The sequence below is a fragment of the Passer domesticus genome, chromosome 3, assembly GCF_036417665.1.
Source record: "Passer domesticus isolate bPasDom1 chromosome 3, bPasDom1.hap1, whole genome shotgun sequence".
Taxonomy (NCBI): domain Eukaryota; kingdom Metazoa; phylum Chordata; class Aves; order Passeriformes; family Passeridae; genus Passer; species Passer domesticus.
Genome location: NC_087476.1, coordinates 36,834,366 through 36,853,922, shown reverse-complemented (window position 1 = coordinate 36,853,922; position 19,557 = coordinate 36,834,366). Strand labels below are relative to the sequence as shown.

General features: G+C 43.9%; 1 protein-coding gene and 1 long non-coding RNA gene across 3 annotated transcripts in view; one reads left to right on the top strand and one right to left on the bottom strand.

Moving 5' to 3' along the window:
• The window catches only part of GABRR1 (gamma-aminobutyric acid type A receptor subunit rho1), a 29,460-nt gene extending 9,903 nt beyond the window's left edge, over window positions 1–19,557 (top strand). The window contains exons 2-10 of one of the 2 annotated variants that reach the window (XM_064412639.1): window positions 2,914–2,967; window positions 4,615–4,721; window positions 6,054–6,121; window positions 7,993–8,216; window positions 11,578–11,660; window positions 12,845–12,985; window positions 13,443–13,595; window positions 15,306–15,502; window positions 16,313–19,557. In XM_064412639.1, the coding sequence (XP_064268709.1) occupies window positions 2,914–2,967; window positions 4,615–4,721; window positions 6,054–6,121; window positions 7,993–8,216; window positions 11,578–11,660; window positions 12,845–12,985; window positions 13,443–13,595; window positions 15,306–15,502; window positions 16,313–16,600 (1,315 nt within the window). In that variant the 3' untranslated portion in view covers window positions 16,601–19,557. Of the gene's footprint in view, window positions 1–2,913; window positions 2,968–3,181; window positions 3,603–4,614; window positions 4,722–6,053; window positions 6,122–7,992; window positions 8,217–11,577; window positions 11,661–12,844; window positions 12,986–13,442; window positions 13,596–15,305; window positions 15,503–16,312 lie in introns of those variants that run through there. The other variant, XM_064412640.1, reaches the window with a different exon arrangement.
• Window positions 1,177–2,953, bottom strand: LOC135296388 (uncharacterized). The gene is made up of 2 exons (XR_010358453.1): window positions 2,796–2,953; window positions 1,177–1,513 (listed from the first exon to the last, which is right to left on the bottom strand). It is a non-coding gene; the product is annotated as an uncharacterized LOC135296388 (long non-coding RNA).

Sequence of the window (19,557 nt, the reverse complement as noted above, 5' to 3'; positions counted from 1 at the left end):
ACAGGGATGGGGACCCAGAGCCAAGTGCCATTGCATGGCTGGCAGGCACTTGCATCACTTTCTTTACTTTCTAATTAGAATTCCTGCTGGAAACTGGTTCAACAAGCTACGTATCCCCCGTTGCCTTGCTTCAGTGGTAAGGAAGTCTGTGGATTGGCTGATCTGTGGGATTATAGGTGGGAAATGTATGTTGCAGAAGTAATTGCAAACTAAAATGCTATGATGGGTAATGACCTCTTGCACATTTGTTTTGGTTGTTTCCAAAAGTTCTTATTTCCAAGATAAAGAACACTGTGGGATTTCTGATGCATATTGTAAAAGTGGACCTGACATTCCTCTGGCACATGTCCTATGAAGTTGGGCATTTGGAAATGCCTGCTGGGACCTTTAGATGTCAGGGTTGGACTGTTTCTTCTGAAAATCAGACACTGCTAGCCCTAACCCTGCAACACTTCTTGTTGTGTTGGAATGGCTATTAGAGAAAGAGGAAATATCATGCTTTTAAATACAAGAAGGGTAACTGCCTTTTGCCTTGTGTCTGTAGCAGTAGTGATGAAAATCTGGGTTGGCTGATTTTCTTCCCCAGCTATCCTACACTTCAGCCACATCATTGCCTCTGAGCCCCAGCAAGCCTCAGACTTTGAGGCAGAGGCATCTCAAGATCCCTTGAAGCAGCAGGTAGATCTGGGGCAATAACAATGACTTTGAAGAGCTTACATCACCCCAGCTGCCATCAAGGGCCCAAGAGCTACTCTAGCAATGCACAGGGAACACTGTGAGTAAATGCCACTCTGCTCCAGTTGTTGCTTTTTCACTAAGCATCTCTATGAGCTTCATGGGACATGAAATGCCTTTTGGCATTGTAGCTGCTAGGAGATAAATATTAACATTGTGTGGGGGAGAAAAAGGGTTGTTCATTGTTCAATATATTTACTTCAGGAATGTCTGTTATTTTTAAGGAGTCTGTCACCCCAGTGAAAGCAGGAGGGACACTCACAGCCAGTGAGCAATCTGTGCACAATGCTGGATCTCCTGGCTGGGGCTGGCGACTGCAAACACCCAGAAACAGCAGAAGCCACAGCAGCTTTCCATCGATTCACAGCCCAGACAGGCAGGGTAATGGGGTCCCATGATGGAGCTGCCATTGATCACTGAGCCAGCAGTGGACTACCCAGGAACCAGAGCAGAAAAGATATTTATTGAGTAGAAAGAAATGGGGCTTCAAATTGGAGTAACTGTGTAACAGATAAAAAGAAACAAAACACCCAAACCTCAAAGCTCAAATGAACACAGTACTCTGCAGTGGACTGACCATGGGGGACATTTTATGCTTGTCTGTGACAGGCAATTTTAGAGGAGAGAGAGGAATACCTGGAGGAAATAAAAGGAAGCACCCATGGTTGCTGAGTGCAGAGGATGGGGATGAGTTGGCCATGAATCCTTGATGACCATGCCTGGAAGTCTCGCTTGACAAGCAGAACAGGGACAGTGCCACTGAAGCATTAGATAAGACCTACAAGGGAAATGAAAATTAGAAATTGCAAGAATATGGCCTGCTTCATCCCTGTTCAAATACCAGCATTATTCCTGAACAGCCAAGAGTTTACTAGGGCACTTAAAGTCATGTAAATCGGTCAGCTTGTTGCCAGAATCTGCTTATCCCCAAAACACAAGAAATTACTTCCTGACAGCCAGCAGATGAGAAGCAGGCAGCAGTGAGACATATCAGAGTGTCTCAGAAGGCAGAAGGCTCCAGAAAGTGCATTTTGCATTTGCAAGTGTTTTGCTTTGTGATGCCCAGGTCCAAGCAGTGGTGCTGCATGGCCCAAAGGCTCCCCCAAACACTTGTCTACCTGTGCACTTATTCCTAGAATTCCTCTGGGAAGGACAGAGGATTCTGGGAAAAAAAATCCTACTCATCCAGTGCTTCACTTCAGGGTGAGTCAATGCTACAGCCCCATGTCCCCACTCCTGACCTGGTTGTCAGCTTCTCTGTGGCAGCAGCAGGAGGAATTTCCGTCCCATACTTTTGGAAAGTTCCCAGCCCAGAAAGGAACTGTCCTGCAGGCCTAGGGTTCCTCCACCACACACCAAAGGGACAATGGTACTCAGGCGCTGTCAACCATTACTGCAAAAAGAGCTTTGCCACTGTAAGTCTCTACAGAGGGATTGGAAATATATGCTAATGGGCAAAAAGCCTCATTCGTGGAGTTGATTTGAATTTGTGTTTATTACAGAGAGAAGCTATTTTTTTTTCTTTTAGTTAAAGATGACTTAGAACTGTTAAATGTTTAAAATGTTACTTTTGCTCAAGCTAGACTTATGTGGCCAAAAACAATATTCTTGCCTTTAATGATTAAATAAAATATTGGCCGAAAACCTGAGAAGACCTTTCTTGACAGCCAGATGGGAGATGGTATGAAGCCAGAAACAATTTTCACTGTTTTTTTGTTTTTTCCCCCACTCCAAAATAATTAGAAAATTTTTTCCTCTTGTGAACATACTGTGCTCTGCAGGTGTAATGGCTGTGCCTCCATCACCAGAGGCCCCATGGCATGCCTGTCTCCGAATCCCCTGGTGTTGCCAGCCAAAGCTGGAATGGTGGGATCTGAGCTGCCTGCCTGGGGACTTTGCCAGACAGTCAAAAACAGAGGCATCCCACCTTTCAAAAGTCATGGCTCCCCTCCTTTTGCCCTGTGCCTGCCGTGAGCCCGAACATCCCTTACCCTCCCCACCCTCTGCCATGCCCAGCCTGACACCAGCCTTTGGTGAAAGGGTGCAAAAAAGGCAAGCACCGTTTCTCACATGTGACAGAAGGTAAAGCTGCAGGGATCCGCTGCCTCCTCCTGCCATCCTCTCCCGCCTGCCCGTGTCCACCTGTCTCAGCTCTCCCTTTCCATTGTCTCCACGCAGCCGGCCGCAGCGGCAGCGACGGGAAGCCCACGGCGAGGCGCACAAGCAGGGCAGGTAAGCAAAGCCCTCAGGAGGCCCTGCTGGCCCAGGCCCGTGGGAAGGGGGCGGGGGACAAGGGGACAAGCCAGCTGTCTTTAGGTGTTAGCCATGCCACCAGCGGGCCCCAGAGGAAGCCCCCCTGCCTGACACCCTCATGGGGCTGAGGGGTGAGGCCACGGCCATTTGCCACATCCCCTCAGGCTTTGTGTGGTGCTGATGCGCAGTTTGTGCTGCCATGCTGTGTCAGTGGGCGCCTTCCCTCCAAGAGTCCCTTCTGGATTCCTTCCCTCCAAGAGCCTTTCCATGGGCTCTCCATCATGCCACTTGTTGTTCCCATTGCCACTGGCACAGTCAAACCTGCTCTCCAATGTTTGCTTTGCCACTGGCCTCTGCCTTGGACAGGCATAAACCTTCCCTAATGTACACCCACAGGTCTTTCAGAGGCTGAACTAAACCTCAAGCAAAAGCAGGGGCCAGCTTCTAAAGTGCCTGAGGGATAATTAGGGATAATTAGCTAGAACTCACTGATGGAAGTAGGCAACCCAAGCCTCCTAGAAAATATTGAACTTAGACTAAGCATCTTTCTAAGATGCCTTGAAGTCCAGATAAAGGATTTGAAAGAGGAGTTGCTGACAACACCACTGGCCTCTGTGAGGAGATTGATGTGTTGGCTTCTTGTACAACTTTCAACAAGTCTTTGAGAAGTCCGGCATGGCTAAACAGTCTCATTTATGAGAAACTTTATCTCAGGAACTTTTCCTACATCAAGTTTCTTTGTCAGCCTGTTTTCCTTTAATCTACTTCTTACTTGTCTTGTGTATATTCAGATGAGTGCCTCTCTGAGTGTGCCATCTTTTCGAAAATCAAGAGCCAGCAAAACCTTTCCTCCTTTTTTTGAGCCCTCCTGCCACCCAAGTGGCTGGCCTGCAGCTGGCTCTGAGGGCAGCAAAGGCTTCCCCTGCACAAGGAGCTGCTGCCATCACCATCCCAGCCACAGCACCGGGGCACTGAACAGCAGCTTGCACTTTGGATGTGGAAGGGGATCAGAGCCTCCCCTGCCCAGCATTTGGTGCAGCTCCAACAGCTTCTGGAATTACCCTCCCAGGCTCCTTAATGCTCAGAGACCTCCCAGGCCTGTAATGCTGCTTTTTATCCTTGATGGAAATCTGGGGCAGAAGCTAATAATTTTATCCCAAGTTAGGGAATGGCCTGCCTCCTGGCCTGCTTCCCAGACTGTCTCCATTTTGTTCCTGGGCAGCAGCCAGTAGCTTATTTGATATATTGTTTCCCTAATTCCTGACCTCGCACTCCATCATAAGTCAATGTCAGGAATGCCTCCCCCTCTCCACTTTATCTACACATATTGTTCCTCCAGTGCCCACACTTTAATGACTGTCCCTAAACTGCTGTATGCAGAGGGAATTTTACAGGGACAAAAATGAACTGAACAAATGTTTTCTCAGTGTTAAAATTATCACAGGTGCCCAAACTGCGTGCTGAGTGCAGGAATGAGTTTTTAATGACAATCTGCCAACCACTGCCACAATCACAGGCTCATGCTCTGAGGGGTGGATGTTCTGAGGAGTAAATGGAGTGAAACAAGCGCATACTTCTCCCAGGCACTGCCCAGGGCTCACAGCTGTGCTTCTCTCCTCCTGGTAGCCCAATCTTGAAACGAAGCCCTGACATCACCAAATCTCCCCTGACGAAGTCAGAGCAGCTGCTGCGAATAGACGACCATGACTTCAGCATGAGACCAGGTTTTGGAGGTATGAAACGTGCACATTTGTCACTGTTTCACACTGTCACTTCTTTATACTGCAACATTTACAGCAGTGGAGAAGCAGATTGGCTCCTCAGTCTCTAATCTCTATTCTTTTGTGTTGTGAATTCATGGCACTCTCGGGGAAATAGAGGTTCAGTGACATAGCCTTCTGGATGAGCAAAAAGTATAGTCAAAGGCATGGAAATGTGATTAACAGGCAATATATTAATCCTGGTGCTCAGTGATACTTTCCTCTGATAGAAATCTGCAAATACACCTTATGTTTATTCCTGGATGATGTGGGAAATTCTAAGTTTTTGTCTTCGTATGGCCATACATGTGCATAATCAAATGACATATCACATTTACTTCATTTATAACCCAAAATAAAATATTTTGACTGTGTTAATGCTTGCTCACAGTTTTGTGTGCTATAGCAACTGAAGCTTTCAGGGAAATGGATGAAGGAGAACACACTTTCTTTCAGCCCATCGGATTAGAGAATGTTGTAATTTATCTACCCTTTCTGGCTGACAGATGGTCATTCAAATCCAGGATACCATTATATACTCTGATGAAAGAAGATTTTATCGCTAAATGCTCAATATGCCAAATACCAGCATGTTCAATTAATTTAAAAACATTTCAGTTTCACAGCAGTTCACAAATGTGAGCATTATTTTACTTGACAGCTCCCCTGGACAGTAATTGCCAGAGGTATATGAGAGACTAATCAAAGCCTGGAGGAGGGAAAAAAGTTCAGAATCCCTATTACATGGGGGTCACAGTTAGATCCTTCCCCACAGGAGCCTCAGGCTCAATGGCACGTGTCCTGCAATGTATCCCCTCCTGTCACCCTTTCTTTTCCACAGCTGAGCACTGAGCCTCATGAAAATCAGATGCAAGTAGTAACTTTCATGGATGTTATTAGCCTGCAAGGGGAGCAAAAGTGGGGGAAAATCTCCCATATATCCCTTAGTTGTGGCACCACTCGTCTCTCTGTGAATGGATCCTGTTCCAGTAATCTGTCTCTTCCAGTCCTGGGCCCAAGCACTAGAGCTAAAAACAATTAAAGCTGCTTTTAAATCTTGAAGGGACACATGTAGGATGACACACAAAAAAGAGAAAATTATTAGTAGGTCAGTATTATTACTGACTTTAATTGTTATAAGGAGATTTTTGTTGTGAATTCCAATAATTTATACTTTCTATTGGCTTACTGTTGTTTCTATTCAAGACTGAGCATCTATTCTATCTATAAGATAGTAAAGTCAGAGGACTGCTTTGTCTCACGAGGTTTGTGCTTTTTCACCTCCTAATTTTTTCAACTCCCTAGGCCCTGCAATTCCTGTTGGAGTGGATGTCCAAGTTGAAAGTCTGGACAGCATTTCTGAGGTGGACATGGTAAGAGTCAGAGATGGGACCTCTGGAGACCAAAACTCTGCAGGCTACCTGGGTTTGTGTCCTTGGGGTTTGAATACTGCCAAGGACAAACACTCCACAGCCTCCAAAGGCACATTCACATTCAATCTGAATCTGCCAACTATTACTTCTACTGACCTCATGCTACCATTTCATGGCCCTTGAAGCAGAAGGAAGAAATCTGTAATTTTCTTTTCTCTAGGACAAAATGATAAAACCTTGCCAAGACTGTCTCAAAGGATTTGAGTTTCTATATTTTCTTAAATAGTGATAACACACTTAAAAGCTCTGAGGAAACCAATGAATGTGTTTGTTTTAAGGCACTTACATGCTGCAGATGTAGTCACTTTGGACATGTTCTGAGGTAGGGACCAGAGACCAAAAGAGGAAATAGCTTTAAACTGAAAGAGGGTAGGTTTTAATCAGATATAAGGAAGAAATTGTTTACTCGGTGTGTGGCAAGGCCCTAGAACAGACTGCCCAGAGAAGTTGTGGATGCCCCATCCCATTCAAGATCAGGCTGGAGAGGGCTTTAAACAACTTGGTTTAGTGGAAGGTAGCCTGCCAATGTCGGGGGGGGCTGTAACAAGAAAGTGCCCTTAAAGATGGTCTTTAAGGGCACTTTTCCAATCCAAACATTCTATGACCCACAGAATCTCTCAGTAACTCAGGTTTTGCATCAGAAGATAAAAGAATCACTCGCCAATACAGAATATTTTTCAAAAGGTTTTGACTTTTCAACAAAATTATCAAACAGCCCTGAAGGTTTCGCAGGAAACCCCAGATTCTCTGTGCTCCTAATTAACAGAGAGAGGGATAAAGAGCCTGCACCAGACCTCCTCCCATGCCTGAACCAGGCAGAGGGCTATGTGGCAGCACAGCTGGTGGATGGCAGACACACTGGTGGCATGTCAGGCTTCTCTCACTGCAGCTATTTCAGCTCTTGTGTGGGTTGGGATATCTGCAGTCATCTGACCTCAGGGGTGAGCATTTTCCCCAGAACTGTGGACCCTTCCAGCTGACTCCCTGACTCCAGTGCTTTTGGCACCCTGATAGCCTAGCCATGGGTACCCTGAGATTTCACCTGTTCTGGTTGAGGAGAAAGCTTGTGAAGGTGGCCAGAGAGCCCCTAAAAAGCTTTGGGTCTTGAAAGCCAAGTGGAAGAACTAACATTGAGGACTTAGAAGCTAAAGAAAAAACCCAGACCCCAAAACAAACCCCAAACCAAACAAAACCCAAACAACAAACCTGTTATTTTTTTTTATCAAACATTATGATTTTGAATTAGTTCCCATGCAAAACCCAAACAACAAACCTTTTCTTTTTTTTTTTCAATCAAACATTATGATTTTGAATTAGTTCCCATGGCTTTTGAATACTGCCCCTGTTCCTCCTCTAATGTCATGTTGCAATACTATCAACATGGGAAAACCACTAGATGGCCTCAGGTTAAAAAAAGAAAAAAATTCAGGGTCGATTTTGGCTGTTAGTAAAATAATAATGGAGAAGATTTTACATTTTCAGAATCAATACTTTTTAACTCGTGCAGCTTTATAGAAAAATGCCATGATGCTTGGCAAGATCATTACTTGCTTTTTAAATGAAGACACATCAGTGACAGAGTTTTTCATTGTGTACTAAGTTTAAGCTGGAGAAGTGAGTTGTGGCTGAGCGCAGTAAATGTATCTGACCTGATGTATAAACAAGCTGCAGCTGGTGATGTCCCTTGCAGCCCGGGGAGTGGATGTGACCTCTTTACAGAGGTGCTTTACAGTTCATGGTTTGTCCCAGAGAGGAGCAATCCCTACTGTGCTGATAAGGTGTAAGTTGTGACAGAAGCCTGTTTGCTGCAGGACTTCACCATGACGCTTTACCTGAGGCACTACTGGAAAGATGAGAGGCTGTCCTTCCCCAGCACCAACAACCAAAGCATGACGTTTGATGGCAGACTGGTGAAGAAGATCTGGGTCCCTGACATGTTCTTTGTCCACTCCAAGCGTTCCTTCATCCACGACACCACCACAGACAACGTCATGCTGCGGGTCCAGCCAGATGGGAAGGTACTTTATAGCCTCAGGTAAAACTGCATTCAGTCAATGCAAGCTGTTAGTGGAAAGAGAAAGTGGTTTAATTGATTCCTGTATTGTGTTTTTGCATGACTTCATACAAAAAAAAGCATAAAAAAGAATGAATGTGCTGGCTATTCACAGACATCTGAGTGCCTGTACATTTAAGTGTCTGTTGCAGAAAGCCAGTTTCTGTGCCAGCATTGTTGGTTCCACCACTGCCTCTTCACCTTGTGAGCATGACTAGCCCCTGTCCCTGTTGGGAAGCTGCAGTCAGACGTGGCAGTCCCTTGGAGCAGGCTCAGCAGAGGCTAGCAGGCTGCAATCCCCACAGGGCACTGCTGAAGAGGCAGGGTGCATCCTAAATGAAAGGGCAGTGTCTGGTAATAAAGAGAAGTCCAGGGCAGCTATAGTTATTCATTTCACTACACAGCAAGTCGCTGGGCTTAGCAAAATGTGCAGTTTCTATTCTTGAAAGCAATAATGAAGAAGTATAAGTTATACTGAGTGCCACTTTATAATAAGCAAAAAAACAGAACATCCTTCAGCACGTGAAGTGACAAGCTTCAGAGCAAGGGTATATAGCTCTTGGTGAATCCTGTGTATTGTTAGAGCAAGCCAAACACTTGGTTTGGCTCTTCCTGCTTTTTGCTCCCTTTTCATGTGAAGTCCATGGAAGCTCCTCGCAGGAGACATTTTTGGTAAACATTGCTTTGTCCCCTGGCTTGAGGGGTGGTCCCAGCCCTCACGTTCTCCATTATTTTCCAAATAGTTAATCAGTTGACATAAGTCTGAATGTTATTAAACTGGGATTTTTAAATTTCTGGTAAGTAAAACTTTCATGCTTGGAGATGCTAAGTGAGGAACATCTGTGTTGTGATTTAACCCCAGCTGGCAACTAAGCCCCATGTAGCTGCTGGCTCACTCTGTCCTGGTGGGAGGGAGAATTGGAACAGTAAAAGACAAAAAAATCTCGTGGGCTGAGATAAAGGCAGATAATTAGGTAAAGCAAAAGCCCCATGCACAGGCAAAGCAAATGGAGAAACTCCTTCAGCACTTCCCAAGGGCAGGCAGGTGTTCAGCCAGCCCCAGAAAAGCATCACACGTAATGGTCACTTGGGAACATGAATGCCTTTATTCCAAACTTCCACCCCTTCCTTCTTCCCCCACTTCATATGCTAAGCATGATGACATATGCTGTGGCATGTCCTTTTGGTCAGCTGGGGTCAGCTGTCCCCTCCAAACTCCCTGTGCACCCTCAGCCTCTTCCCTTTTAGGGTGGTGTAAGAAACAGAAAAGGCCTTGATGCCGTGGAAGCCCTGCTCAGCATGATGAACATATCCCTGTGTTATTAACACTGTTTTCTTGACAAATCCAAGAGGTATTCCCACAATAGCTACTGTGAAAAAAATTTAACTCTATCCCAGACAATCAATTTGTCAATATCCAAAGGAATACAAAATATGTTCTTCTGTTTTACTTGGCTGCAGCTCCATCCAGTTAGAAAACAAGTACTGCCAAAGGACCCATAAAAACCTATTTGAAAGGAAATTTCTTACAATATTCTGATGCAAGAATGTCAACATCACCTCCACAGCAATGAAATAACAAAATACCAGATAAATAAAGCATCAGATGATAGATAATATATTCTGAAGGACAAAAAGAAGGAAAACCTGGCTAATAGGAGGTCAGTATCAGCAAGACTCATAGATTTAACTAGTGAGAAAGTTGCAGAATATACTGCTTGTGAAGGCTCTGGAGACTTTTAGGGAACGTCAGTAGCAGCAGAGGTGAAGCTGAGCCTGCCACAAGGTGAGGGGGTAACTTCTCAGCCTGCCAAAGTGTTTTATGATTCTAGAAAAAAAGTCAAGCAAAGAAATTCTTGATTCTCTAGGGGGCATCAGTTTGACAAGAATTGTTCCTTGATATTTTTATCTTACAGTTCATTTGAATTCATAGCCTGAACATTACCTTCTCATTATCAGAGCTTTTTCTTCACTCAGCAGATTAGATGAGGTTCAGGTATTCTTTAGGCCTTTGCAAAGTTTGGTCAGGTCCTGAGTACAATAAAAAAGGACAAGTATATGACATATTGTTCAGCTATGGCATGCATGCCTACACGCTCATTTAGCTGCCAATCACCTGCAATGCAAGCATTTATGGTTATCTAAAGAAAATGGGAACAGGAGGACATCAAACTCAGATCCTGCACAGCCTTGTGCTTAAACAATTGCCCGGTACAAAGTGGTGGTGAAAGACTTCAATAGCAAATTGGCTGAGTTTCAGTGTTTTATTCAGCAGCGAGTGCAGGTTGCAATGCTTGGTGAATGCTGGGGAAGGACAAAGGCTCCCTGACAGGTTGTTACTGCCTGACTGCCTTGCTGAATGCCTTTGCCTGCAGATTGTATTTTTCCTTGGTGTCTGCCTTTTTAGGGTTCTCTGCCAGACATTGTTTTCCCATCTTGGAAACCACCATAGACCTCACTGGCACCTAAACTTCCAGCTGAGCCAAGCACTTTCATTCAAAGGCTAATTCCAGACAGGAAAGAAAGACCATGATGACAGAATCCAATCGTGTAGAAGGACTACTAATATAAGGGATTGCATTGTGTTTTTATCACTGTACGATGTCTCCCTACCACTAACCCTTCTATAACTTATTAATTATTTCCGCAATATAATTTATAGTTTTATTTTCATTTACTTCTCTGGAGTCCAAACCAGTAGAGTCGAGATTTATGGTTGCTTCTGGTTCAAACACCAAATTATGCTATTAAAAATGTGATAATCAGACTATAGCAAAGCCAGAGATTTTGATGGATGAACCAGAGCATTTCAGTGGTTGCTTGCATTCCAGCTCCAGCCCTGTGCCCTCTGGTGGCTGATTCCCATATGTGATGACTGAGTTTCCACTGAGCAGCTGGAAATTCACGGTATGCAAGGAAATTGTCTGCACCCCTCATGAGTTGCAACTACGATGGCTTTGATAAATGCAAATTATTTTATCGTACAAGGCATCTGTTTAAAGGACAGATGTCTGCAGAGATGTGTTTGCTGATTGTCAGGGGGAAGTGTCCGCAAAAAGGACACTTTTTTTTTCCCTTTCTCATTTTATCCTCCAATACTTCTGTCGCCTAGTTGCAATTTGTAATGGCCTAACTTTCGAGTCACCTTTTTTAACAGTAGCTTGCTGAGAGGAAGAAGTGGCTTTAACTAAAGTGGAATGGCTTTAGCTGAATGGAAAGAATTTATTTTCAGTTGAGTGGTACTGGCTGTAGTTGTTTAATGAAAGACCAAACTCACAGCTTTACTATTTTACAGTCCCATAAAGAGACAAGTTTTTAATGGAGTGATTTTTATTACTCCTAGAGTTACAGTAACAGCAATGTGCAACATGGATTTTAGTCGCTTTCCCCTGGACACGCAGACATGTTCCCTGGAGATTGAAAGCTGTAAGTAAAGTGGAGGTATGGGGGAGCCAAGGGCACCCCATGGGCACCCAAACTGTGTTATACCAATAATTAATTATATCAATAATTAACTGTACCAATAATTGAAGTGCTGCTACATTCATGGGAGCTCTAACCAAAGGCATCAGACTTCAGCACTAAGAAAAACTCCCTGCCTGTATTTTTTCACTAGAATTAGATGGTGTTTGCAACAAGTGTTTTTACAAACCAGCTGTGAGCACTGCCTTGCCAGTGGCCCTGAATGCCAAGTGGGGCCCAGGCTGCCCCACTGCCACCCCACCCCCAAAGCCTCTGGGCCACTTGCCTGCAGTCAGCAGTCTCCAGCAGCACCTGTTTGCCCAAGTGCCCTCAAACACATGGATAAATGGCTGTATGCCCTTCATGGGCACCATCTGCTCATCCATGGTGTAGAAACCACGATGGGGTAGTGATATTAATTGCCTATTTGAGATAAAGCCAGCTTATGCCTTTTGTTCCAAGTATAATGAACATATGAATTGTCCAGGTTTCACATAGGAACATTTTAAGCTTTTGGCTTTTTTGAGTTATTTTCTTCTTTTTCTTAAGCTTGCAATAAGAAATGACAATCTTAATTGTTTTAATATGTTTATATGCAATTTTTTTTCTTCCTGTGTGGAAAGAGCTGCTACTAAACACATCTGAAAGGATTAACAGTAAATGTTTCACATTTATTAAAAAAATGAAGTAATGCCCATGTGTATATCATAGGCAGAAATCTTTTTCTCCAAGAGTTTTTTCTCCTGTATGCCTCAGACCATTGTTTGTTCAGACTGTTCCTCTCAGATTGTTATTCTCATCACCCCAAGCAGGTTCTTTCTGCTAAGGCTGCCTTTCTTTCCTTCTGATTTTAGGTTTACAGAAAAGAATTTTTCAAGTTTTGATGCAGTGGGTTACTTGACACACATATTATGTGTATGAAACTATGATTAGAGAAACAGTGGGTTAACAAAACGTACCAGGCAATCAGGCCTGAGGGCTATGACCATGAGCTAGCCCACTCCTTGCCACAGCCATACCCACCACCTAGGTGGGTGGCATTTGGGAATTTGACCTTTTCAGCTGGGAGCTCTATGGGTAAGCCCTGTACCATGGGGGTGGTAGCAACTGTCTTAGTGCACTATCCTGAATTTGCTGTGCTTCCCTAGATGCCTACACTGAAGATGACCTTATGCTCTACTGGAAGAATGGGAACGATTCCCTAAAAACAGATGAGAGGATATCATTGTCCCAGTTCCTGATTCAGGAGTTTCACACCACCACAAAGCTTGCCTTTTACAGCAGCACAGGTGGGCAACCAGAGCACCTGCCAGAGCTGGGGGAAGAAGGGTGAAAACTGTCTCTCTTGACCTTGACCATGGAGGATTGTCCACTGGGGGTTCTCTCTGTTTCCCATCAGACCTGCCACTCTTTTATATCAAGTTGGCTGTCCCTGCCACACACTTCCGTCTTAATGGTCATGTAGTCTGGAAAGATAATCCTTCTTCAAAGTCACACCAAGTCTTCACTTGAATTAAACTCTCTGATTGCATAGGTTAAATTTTCTGGAATTCATCAACCCAAGAGATGGTTTGACTTTGATAGTTGGTTCAGTAAGGAGTTTTTTCTGTAGATTGCAATGATCTGCAGCCATTAACTGTGTTTTCAGAAGAGAAAATGAGTCACTTTTCCCCTGGTGCTGCATCACCCTATCTGAAGGTAGTCTGGCGTTGGGGTAACTCCTCTTTTTCACTCTCTGTTTCACAGGGTGGTACAATCGCCTCTATATAAACTTCACGTTACGCCGACACATCTTCTTCTTCCTGCTCCAAACCTACTTCCCTGCCACTCTCATGGTCATGCTGTCCTGGGTGTCCTTCTGGATCGACCGACGAGCAGTTCCTGCCAGAGTCCCGTTAGGTAAAAACAATCTGGTAGTCAGCAGTCCTAAGAGACAAAGGCTGCTACCACAGCCTTGACCATCAAGGTGAAAGCCCCGGTGCCATGCACAGTGCTGCCTCAAAGCACAGAAATCAGCTATGCCACACACACGTGCCCCAGGGACAGAAAATGTGTCCCCACATGGTGCAGAGTCTCCCCGTGCCAAGAGAATTGCTTTCCCTGTTTGCACAAAATGTACCTGGAATGAATCAAAGAGCAAACGTTCCACTCTGCTTTTATTGCTCTAAACAGGGACGGGGCACATGTACAGCCAAGGTGTCAGTATCCTTCAGAGACTTCAGGGAGTGAGAAAGTGAAAATCAGTATCAGCAGCCCTGAGAAAATTTCAGTTTATTGAGTTTTGCTAGAGGAGGGAGGGTGGAGGTAACACAGCTGAACTGTGCCATGCAGTTTAACTTTTTAAATGAGTTTGCATTGTAGTGTGAGGGATTCAGCTTCCCCTTTTGCAGCATCTTTTTGAGAGATGAAGCCATATGTCACAGGATTCACCATAGGAGCACAACTGTGATATGGACATAAATCTTCTTCTAAAGTGGATGCTTTGCTCTCAGCAAAGTGTTGTTTGCTTTTTTGCAGATTCTGAGCTCAGGCTTTCTTCCTCTTATTCCAGGCAACACGCCTCAGGATTTTATTTATTCTTAAAATCATATTCCTCAGTGGAGAGAATACAGAGAGACAAAATAGATGGCAATAGAGCAGTTTTTCAAGTCTGAATTTAGAAACAGCACCCTTTGCCTCAAGACATCATTAAAGGAAGCATAAGGGTGTGGGCTATGGCTTTTCAGAAGATGTAGGCACTGCCTTAGCAGTATTTTTAGCACCCAGATACTCCTGTGAATTCAGTCCTTTGTGCTTATATACACAATTTCAACTTCCAAAGTAATCACTAATGTAACATAATTAGCCCCTGAAATGAAAGGGCCATGGAGAGGCTCTCTCAGAACCAGGGTAATGCAGAACTTCAGGGGTTCCTGCCCTTGCTCTTGTGCTCATTGTGCTTGCCCAGGGTGTAACATGGGACAGCACTGCCTTGTGGGGCACCATTATTCCCCGATTTTGCTCCAGTGAAGGCACAGACCAAGTGTGAGAGCTGGGGACTCTGTGCCTTCTCATGAAGCAGGACTTCCCAGGAGAAGTCCAGCATAGAGAAAACACAGGGGAAACAGGTAAAAGCAGCAGCTTCACTTGTGTCCATGATGTGAAGGGGTTGAACTTGAAGCTGAGATACTCAGAATCATAGAGTCATGGAATATCTTGAGTTGGAAGGGACCCATAAGGATCACTGAGTTCAAATCTATGTACTTGTACCCCTCCAGGGGCTGTCCTGAGCCTAGAATGGGGTGCAGCCAGCATGGGGTCAAAGTGCTGCTGCCTGGCCATGGGATGGGAGGCTGGTGGTGTGGTGAGGAGCCAGACTAGCAACAGCCTGGGACCAGAATTAGAGCTGTGCTCACCAAATAGACAAGAAAACTGAACAAGATATATTTGTCCAGTTACAAATCAGGGCTACCTGAACCCTCCTCAGGCAGTGAAACTCATTACTCAAAAGTGAAAAAAAAATATTACAAGGTAAATTCAGATGTCAGGAAATTGTAACAACCGCTGTATTTGTGATGAAGAGTCTGGCTTGAAAGCATCTTATGGTCTCTTCTGCTGGTGTACTCCCAGGAATAACCACGGTGCTGACCATGTCCACGATCATCACTGGGGTGAATGCCTCCATGCCTCGTGTTTCCTACATCAAAGCAGTGGACATTTACCTGTGGGTCAGTTTTGTGTTTGTCTTCCTCTCGGTGTTGGAATACGCGGCTGTGAATTACCTGACAACGGTGCAAGAGCGGAAGGAGAGGAAACTGCGCGACAAGGTGAGGTCTTCTATCTCCAATGTCATTTTATTGCCCCTGGGAAAAGGTATGGCAGGAGTCTGGAAATGTTCAGAGCTTTGCAGCTGCAGCTCTCAGCTGCCTGGGGAAAATGCAATGTGTGAAAAAGACACCAGCAGTGAGGCATTGTGGGTTATAAAGATTTGCCACACACAACCCATGCCCAAGCTCACTGCTCTTTCTTTGGGCTAATTTAGGTATCATCCTCCTCCACTGCCTGTATAGATAGGATGGGTTTTAGGATTTTACCTTGAAATATTTTTTATACTGTAGGTTGAAACCTGTGGATAGAATCAGTTGGATTCTGTGGTTTTGGGGTTTCAGATGACATGACAGATATCCCCCACTTTTGTCTATGCACAGTCTAAACTTATACAGTGGCCCCAGTTTTTCCACTCTGCCCTTGTTACATTAAATTTAAACTAATATTTCAGCCTAAGGGGGTTTCTCTCCAAATGGAGTGGGCTTCATTCCTTCTTGTGGTTTCCCTATGTCTTCCTCTGATTTTCTCAGCTACAAGGCACAGGTCCAACCTTTATTTGTACCGTGGTACCCATGCCTAAACCAAAGGAGCTTTTCCACAGACAGCCCTGACTGTACCTGTGTCTCACAGACATGGAAGTGGAGATGGAAAAAGCTCCTGCCCAGCTCCACTGTTTTGTTCTCCCTTTTGCATCCCAGCAGCCTGAATCCCAGGCCTTTCCCCACCTCTATGGGACGGAAGGAGGAAAGGGGTGTCTGTGGGTGTGTGGACACAGCTCCAACCCTTGCTGCCCTTGTGTGTGCCCACAGCCTGCCTGTGCATGCAGCCTACCTCAGCCCCGGCCCATGATGGTGGATGGCAGCTACAACGACGGGGACGTGAACGAGCTGGGGCACTTCATGTCCGAGGACGGGGACAAGCAGGACCGGATGATGGTGCAGCTGGCACTGGGCTCAGAGAGGGGCTCGGCCAGGAGGAAAAACCAGAGATACGTCAGCATGCGCATCGACACCCATGCCATCGACAAGTACTCCAGGATAATATTCCCTGGGGCATACATTCTATTTAATTTGATATACTGGTCCATTTTTTCATAGAGATTCCTAACTTCTGTAGTCACAGAGCATTGTGACATGAAATGAAAGTACAGTCTCATAGGCTAAGAGAAGGAAAATAGAGAATTGTTTTATTTGGAAGGAAGATTGATTTTTTTTCCCAGAATTTAACTTTTTTTATTAGAGGCAACTCACACGTGGCATAAATAATTGTGGAAGTTTCACATGTCAACAAAATATAGGATATACAATCTAAAATTTTATACTTATTTAAAGATGTGCTATGTTCCTTCTTGTGCCTCACAGGCCACTGTAAACTATTTTAACAAGTGACTATAATTACCAGTTGCTTATATATGGTGCATCATCCATTTTGTGTCCCTGAAATCCTAATTCTCTAAGTACCTGAGTGCATGCATCTCTCAGCTCAGCAGACTGACCACATTCAATACCAATTAATACAAGAATATGCAAATACTTGCATGGTTGCAGAATGAGGTCATAAATGGTAATTACAAACACAAAATGTCCAGTACTGGGAAATGCTTAGGCAAGGTTATTGACGGCTACAACTTTCACAGCTTAATACATGACTAATGAGCAGTACTGCACTGGCAGGTCAGTGTAGCAATACTTTCAGACTTGTGCTTTATCTTAATAGTATTTAAAACACAGACATATTTCCAAACTGTCTTGACCAAGATATTAAAATATGTGTTGCAATTTAACAAGGAATAAACAAAACATACATTTTGTTAAATGTACATAAACGTACATTAAACAAGGAATGAACAAAAGCCAGACTTCCTGTAATGCCAGCCAAATCCTCTGGGAAACACAGGAACTCTCCTTGGATGTGCTTATTTGGGTCACTGGTAGCTTTGCTCTTGAGTTTCCTGGGAATGGGTTTCTCTACAAAATGATTTCATGAAGACAACCTGTTGTCTATGAAAGAAAACCCCCAAACTACTTCAGGAGAAGCCTCTTTCCTCTGATTTGGTCTGGGCATTGCCAGCCTGTATAAACCTGAAAACCTGTTGCAGCCTGTAATGCCAGCAGTAGTTGTACTGCTTTCTGGAAAATCCAGGTTCATCTGTTTGTAGTAAAAGCATAACAGAAAGGTGCTCAACAGCTGACAAAGCAGTAGCAAGGACTTTACAAGACATACCATGTAAAAATCTTTGGAATGAAGTAAGAAAACAGCTTCCACCATAAGACAGCAGCTCCACTGCAGACACAGGTACAACTGACGGAATCTGCTTTCATGCTGCATGGTTCCCCAGCATCCTGCAGCCCACCATGCCCTCAGAGAAGGCTCAGCGCCTTCCAAGGCAGAGCAAGGGGACAAGCTGGAGCTGGGGGCACTTGGCTCTGACTTAAATCCCAACTCTCCAACAGAGTGTCTGCAGATCAGCCAATTAGTGTCAATACACTCCATATGGAAAAGGCAGAATCCGTAACACAGACGTGATAAAATAGTTCAGAAAACCAAGAATCAGTTGAATGGAATCAGGGGCCTTCACAACACCAGCAGCACCAAAGGTGTCTCAGAATTGTGATCATTCAGTTTTTCTGCTGCTACACTATATATACCTGTGTTCACAAAGCTACCTGAGGGTTTGCATTCACAGGACTTCAAATACCACACGCTTTTGCACACAATTGCAGAATTCATTACTGCCTGCACAGTAGAGTAGCAGATACTCTTGTGTTTTACAGGTGGATCTGCTCTGAGCATCAGACCAAAGCAGTTGTGACTCCAAAAGGAGAGTGAATCTTCTTGCATGACACCTGCCCTGGCCTGCCTGTTCTGTCACTCTACCATCAGGTGTGTGACACAGTCATTGCAGTTGCTTTAACGCTGCTGGTTGTTTATTTTATTTCCTGTGTAAATAAATGTTACATAAACATACTCAGCATTTCTTACAACTGCTAAAATTCTGACCTGAAAAACTCCCTACACTTATCTTACACAGCCTACACTCCATAGGTAAAGCAGTAAAATCATGAAAGCTAAAAATCATTGAAAAACATACCCACCCATAAGAGTTCTACTACTTATTTCTACAGAGTTTTTTTACATGCACATGTACCTTTGTTTTACTACATCCCCTTCATAGATTATTATTCTCCTGTAAGTTTTTATAAGAGATTAAAAAAATGCCTTTTTTTTAACCTGTAAAAATTTCAGTCAAATGAAAGTAGAAAGGTCACTCTGGAAAAAGTAGATAAAAGGTTGACTACCAGGTTTGCCCACCCTACACTATTCTTTATTCCTTGTTCTGATGACAATTTTCCCCACAAATAGGTTTCTTGGGCAAACTTGCACAGGAATGTATTTAGATTCTCAGTATTGCAAGAACCCATTTATTTCTACAATTTAAGAATAGCATGAACAAGAGTGCCAGATTTTATAGTAAGCTCTTCAGCTCCATAAGAAGCTTAATGTTCTGTAGTTTTCTGCAGTGTGGTACATTCCTTTATAGACTCATTAATCTCATACTACATATATTATTTGGCATCTGATCAGTATATTAAAGGAGATTTTGAAGATACAAATGGGAGCTGGACTTTTGAATTCCCTGGCTTTCAGTGGGAACCTAGTTTCCAACTTCCCATGTGATTTTTCGAAATTTCCCTTCCAGCACAACCCTCTAAACTGATTCCCCAACCTCAGTGTTTTGATTTACACTATTGATTTACTTGTGTTTTATTTGGGAAACTCTAGTGCCTTTTCAGTCTTATATAAATGTGTATATACATGTATTCTATAACTCCAGGATATGTTATGTACAGTCAGTGTTTGCTATCAGCAACTGCCCTCATTAAACGTATTTACATATGCACTTTTTTGGCTTTTAACCTTTCACTGTATAGGTTTTGTATCCAATCATTAACACTCTGCTCCTTTCCACTTCTACAATAAATCAGAGAAGTTTGTTTGCTTTTGTTTATTTATAGAAACACTCAAAATCACAATAAAATTTCACATTTGTACA